Source organism: Coenobita brevimanus, chromosome 1 (genome assembly GCF_032717465.1).
Source record: "Coenobita brevimanus isolate Jiangsu-jjx chromosome 1, ASM3271746v2, whole genome shotgun sequence".
In the NCBI taxonomy this organism is placed as follows: domain Eukaryota; kingdom Metazoa; phylum Arthropoda; class Malacostraca; order Decapoda; family Coenobitidae; genus Coenobita; species Coenobita brevimanus.
Genome location: NC_136954.1, coordinates 64,018,035 through 64,024,034, shown reverse-complemented (window position 1 = coordinate 64,024,034; position 6,000 = coordinate 64,018,035). Strand labels below are relative to the sequence as shown.

Here is a 6,000-nt window from a genome sequence, read left to right as displayed (position 1 = left end):
ATGCCAGATAAATGTTATAGTCTCATTTATTTTATTCTCGTTAGCGCTGATTTAATTGATGGTTAATTTATGGATAATTTATTGACAACCTCGTATCTGGTGAGTTTTATTATTATTATTATTTTTTTTAAGTTTCTTGTTGCCGTCAGAGGAATCTATTTGGCTTAAGGAGAGAGATTATTGTAGATCCGGGTTTAGGTATAGCTTTTTTATGTGTTTATTTTTATCGCCAATTCTAACTTCATAAAATCGTTTGGAAGCTACAAGAAAGACAACAAGACGTCATGGTGGTGAGGAATTGATACATAATTTGAGGCAAGGTGGTATTTAGGCTTTCTTTTAAGGGATTATGGACAAGCAGCTTCGTGAATTGAGAAGCCCCCTCCCCCCCATAATTTCAACTTAATAATGATACCGCCAGCAAAATTATACTCTCTTCACTTTAACTCTACGTGAAATTGCCATCTCTCCATCCTGAATGAAGCTGTAACAGCATATTAACGCTAACAATATGATGCCAGTCACGAGGAAGTGCTGTGGAAAGGATGCTAAATCGTAGTATTGTCTTATCCTGCCAGTGAGGTACGAGAAATGAATGTAAAACGACGAAAATCTCCGGCAAGTAAAAATGAATGAACCATGGTCAAGAAAAGGGCGCTCTTGGTTATGTGTCGGCCCTTTCCACTGGGCGCGTCACATGGCATTTAAATCCGCCCTCACCCTGCCCTGAGGCTCTTAGTTATGCCCCTACCCTCTCCCTGCACCGTGGCACTCTGTTGGGCAGCTCAGTTTGTGACATATTTTGCGTAGTATACCATCCGAAAATTGCGAGAAAATTTAGTATGAGTGGCTAATTAACGAGTTGACATTTTTGGCCCTATAGTTGAAGTGGCTGCCGAATTGTTAGCGAAGACGGTAAAGTATTTTTGTGCAACTTGAAAATGCAGGAAAAAATGTGCGATTGTCTGACTAAATATTTTTGTGGCACTATAGTGGGTGTCACTGAGCTCTGGCACTCGATTTGTTGCTGAAGAGTCGGAGAAGTATATTTGCAGCCTAGTTATTTTTCTTTAGTGTCCTGTTTGAAAATACATATTAAAATAATGCTGCGTTTGTTTAACGAGTTTGTGTAACGTGATTTTAAATAATTTGGTACTTCGTAAAACCAGTGATGCAAAGTATGTATTTTGCTATATTTGAAAGAAACCAGAAACGAGCACAGTAATAAATATTATTTGACTGAAGAAAACGAGAACAACTCACCAAAGAAAACCGTGTTATCAAAGAAAACTTGACCCGTAATGGGTAACTTTATCAGTCATCGCGGTCTTCAGTGGTGGGAGATATTTTATAGCCTCCATTATTTACTTTCAAGATAATACCTGATATATAAAAAAAAAAGAAGAGGAGACTGGTTTTACTATGTGCATAGCATTTGCATCTGAATGATAAAATTCATGTATATACTGGTATATGTATTTTTAAAGTGTGCGGCTACGCATAATCATGACTTCGAGAAATGTGGTGGTGAATCTTACATCTTTAATTACGCATTCATAAAGGATCCTACCTAGCCATTTTCTTTTACGAAAAACATTATTATCAAGAATTGGTCATATTATATATTCACTGCAATTTAGATATGAAGGATTTGGTGGCCATATGCGCACAGATAAAATAATACTGTCTATAAGATTTCTTATACGCACGTAAAGCATAGGAACTTTATGCATATATATGGCACCTGGTCGACCTTGGCGTTGGGCGTGAGAGGCCGCCATGAGAGGCAAGAAGCAAGTCAGGTGGGATTTACCACAATGTTCCCGTCAAAACTACGATGGCCATGATGGTCAAAATCGCATCGCCAACATCAGCGACCACTGTGGCGAGCCTGGCAGCTCAGACGACCACTCAAACACCCACAATGACCACGACAACGCCCAGAACACCGGGAAATTCGTGGCTAATGGGCAGGCGAGCGCTGAAAATGAAAACAAAGCCAACGATAAGCATCGTGACGGACCCCCACACGCCGCGTTCAAGCACGTTCCATCGGCCGCGACTTGGACTTCGGATGATCCTGTTTTGCTGTATTACGAGGCTCGCTATGGCTCCAGGGACGAACACGAAGGCCTGGTTGATAGTGGGGACGAGTTGGAGGTGGAGGGAATGCTGGAGGCCTGTCAGCTTACCTGCTACCCCGACGTATTCGCAGGTAGACACACTTTGAATAATACAGGTGCCTGAAATTTACACATTATTATTATTTGACCGGAGAAGGTGGGTGATAGAGCAATGCGGGTACCTGAAATTTAATATCATCATCATCACAGCGTCATTCCATGTTGAAACATCATGCTGAGTCGGTTTGTTGTCTCTGACGATTCATGCTTTTTCGAACCCATTATGAGGTCTCCATACAAAAGTGTGGTAAGCTACTGTATTTTCTCAGTTTCTTCCTTTAAACGCATTTGCATTTTGTCACCATCCCCTTTACTTTTAAACCAGTTCGATTCAGACTTTTTGCATTTATATAATTTATTTTATTTTTGGCCTTTAAAATGGATTTATGAGGTCAAACAGGCCATTTAAACACGTAAATTTCAGGATCCTGTATTTTTGGATGATCACTAATCATTATGACATTTTGCAGAGAGGCATGTTCGTGTACTTAACTGCGTGGAGACCATCTTGCATTCCCTTGGGAGTGATGGCAGTCTTGTTTTAACTGTTCCACATCGGTCTGTCCAAATGAACATTATAGTACATTCCCAACATTACCTTCAGTCTTGTTCTTTCACACCTTCTCAACCGCTACTCTGCTGTTGCTCTCGGTGAGATAGGGGATACCGTAACACGTCTTCCTTGGCGATTTTGCGTGAATAGGAAACTGTTGATGTTAACACTCATGCTTCTATATTTAATTTCAGCTGAATAAAATTATGGTATTAGCTTGAATATAATACAGGAGTTATCCCTGCCATGAGACGGTTGATTGTATATGTAAACTTTAAGAAGATAATACACAGGAGAATATCAGGTAGTAACATATAATTGTTAAGGAAGAGGGGTTGTGGATGGTAAAGACAATACGGTTCTTCGTGTTATCAGCAAGAACACTCGGGTAGGTCAGCACTTCCCATTTTTATCCCTCTAGCGGTAGTTGTGTGTGTGTGTGTGTGTGTGTGTGTGTGAATCCGAATCCAGGCCTGATATTCACGAACAAGCCTACCATCAGCTCCCTGTCCTGAGCTCATTTTATTCAGACTTAGGCTAAAATTGTCATCTCTTTATCTTGAATGCCGAGAGGTAGCACTAAAGTAACACGGGAATATCATGCTTCTCAAAAATAACTGCAGTGAATAGATTTAGGGCCGTATTATAGTCCTTTTATCAGAGTACGTGAAATCAGCTTGAAAACGACGAAAACCTAGGCCAGATAAAGGTGAAAGGAGTGTAGCACTGGGCTTTGGAAGAATGACAAGTAAAGTGGTTAGTTCTTCCACGTCTCTTGTAAATGGGAACAGAAATCTTAGTAATGAGAAGAAGCGTACCTATGATTTAGTCTCTCAATCTCTCTCTCTCTCTGGACGATTAAGGATGTGAGTGCATATACGGTACTTTCGATGTCCTTTCTTCTCCCTGCAAAACCAAAAACAACTTCGGACATGGAATTGATGGTAAGTTTGTAAATCAAGTCCAGGGTCTTGTAAGAGTGATACGAACCTCAGAACAGCGGGGAGAGAAAAAAAAAAAAAAATAGAAGCTTCCGTTAGTGTTTGATGTCACGTTCTTGGGACTCCCCCGTGCTAAGATTTACCCTGTCCTAGTCAAACCTTATGTAATCTAACCTTACCTAACCCAACCTGACCCAGCCTGAAATAATGTAACCTCGCTACCTGACAACCTAAAACCAAACCCAACCTAACATGACCTGACCCAACCTAACCTAACCTGACATGGCCTAACCTAACCTCATTTAACCCTAACAGCCTAACCTAACCTAACCCAACCTAACTTAGCAGAAGCATGACCGCCCCTTGTAGCTCCCAGGTGACATAATTATTAGGTAAGGCTCAGTCAGGTTATTTCAGACTTTAGGTTGTGTTTGGCTGTTGTGTTGGAGGGGTTTAAGTTAGGTTGGGTTAGGAACTATTAGGTTAGAGCAGTTAGGAGGGGAAGGTATTAGGATAGGTTAGGTTAGGCTAGGGATGGTTTTATGAATTGTTAGGTTAGGCCAGTTTTAGGATAGGTTTGGTTAGGCTAGGGTTGGTTTTAGGATGTTATAGTAGGTTAGGTTACGTTGATTTTTAAGGATATATATAGTTAATGTTAGGGTAGGTTAGCTGTTCACATGCAAACTGATGCAACTGAGATATGAGCCTGGGGGTTGTCCTGGACCTGTTACACTGGATTGGAGGGGCAGACTTGTTTACATTCTCAGAGGAGCTTCCGGCGCGATGAGAAGTCGGTGTTGTCCCGCCCGGTAGAACTCCCTGCTGTGAACGTTTGCCTTACATCCGGTAACGTGTTGCTTTAGTCGCCCATGATACTGTTGTTATATTATTATTATTATTGTTGTTGTTTTTGTTGTATAGTTTTTAATTTGACGGAAGAGCCCACTCTAACAATTTAAATACTTTGTCGTGGTTGCATGAAATTCGATAAATTGTAGTTAGGAGGTTGGCATGAGTCTCCTTGGTCACTGGTTAAATCACCCCTTGAATCTGAGCATCAATATATATATATATATTTTTTTTTATGCCTGGTTAGAATAAACGTGTTATAGTAATAGTGAACGTTTCGGCTCTTCCGTTACAGTAACTATGATTCACCCTTGTAGCCTACTGATAATGCTGATGATGTTACTGAATTCTTCTTCTTCTTCTATTGTTATTATTATTATGGTAAGTGGGAGATTGTTTAGGTCGAGGTATCCACCACTCACTTGATGTATTGTTGAGGTGGCTGTACAAATGGCAATTCAGATGATTTACAACCCAGGAAATCACTTATATACTACTCTGAGTGGGAACCATATAACCATTTAAGACGTCTGGTGGTCTGCCGGTAGTGATTTCAGGCGCTTCACCCCAGCATTGCCAAATGGTGAAACTCGTAATCAGATTTGGTATAGCTGATGAAAATTTAGTTCCTGGGGAAAAAAAAAAAAATAAAAAAAAAAACTTTTGAAATATGGTGAAATCCTGCGGTTCCTGGCGGTGAAATCAAGAAAGTAAAAGAGAAAGAACTTGAATTTACCGCCGATCATGACAATGCTGTGGTGTTGCTCTCTGGACTCTGGTGGATGGGAAGATAATTACCGGCACAATTTGTAAACACGCTCAGTCACGTTGCTGGCACTGGTGTGATTGTATAGGCTTATTTACCTCCATGGTGCAAATATGAGTCGTGAGTCTCGTGACACTGTGACACAGTTTGCTGGCATGAGTCCTTCCAGCGACCAGCAATATACTGTAGAACTCCAGGTAAGCAGATTACTCAGCATAATGATAATGGGAAATAACAGCTGTGGTTTACGCTAATGAACAGGACAACCAGCCAACCCATCATCGTCTGTTATTTCCTCAGTGCCAAATGTAGTTAATGCTTATTGTCAGCTGCAATAATATACATTGGAGATATCGCTACCAAGTAATGGTATTTTCACAGTACTTACCGTACGTAATGCGTAAGACACACTACACTGCTGAAGAAGTAATGGCATGGGAATGGAGCATGAAATATTTGTGGACAGTGCCTCTGTGTATAGGTGTAGAATGTAAATGAGTTTTCGATTAATGAGACAAAAATAACTGTGGTTAAATTTTTTACGTAATTTGTCTCTAGGAGAGTATGAGCACAGACAACACTGCTTCACTCGGATGTGGCCCATAAGGGTTCACATTATACCGCTCTTGAGTTTGCGACTGGTCACTTAGGATAAATGTCAGGACTAAGTGGCTTATCCCCGTGTCGGAGACTTCCATTCTGTATACC

At 40.7% G+C, this 6,000-nt stretch overlaps 1 protein-coding gene across 1 annotated transcript in view; it reads left to right on the top strand.

Annotated features, from left to right (window-relative positions):
- Positions 1–1,779: 1,779 nt before the first annotated feature.
- Positions 1,780–6,000, top strand: part of LOC145400408 (uncharacterized) — a 93,163-nt gene continuing 88,942 nt past the window's right edge. Inside the window, exon 1 of the mRNA XM_080272954.1 lies at positions 1,780–2,215. Within this exon, the coding sequence (XP_080129080.1) occupies positions 1,780–2,215 (436 nt within the window). The remainder of the gene's footprint in view (positions 2,216–6,000) is intronic.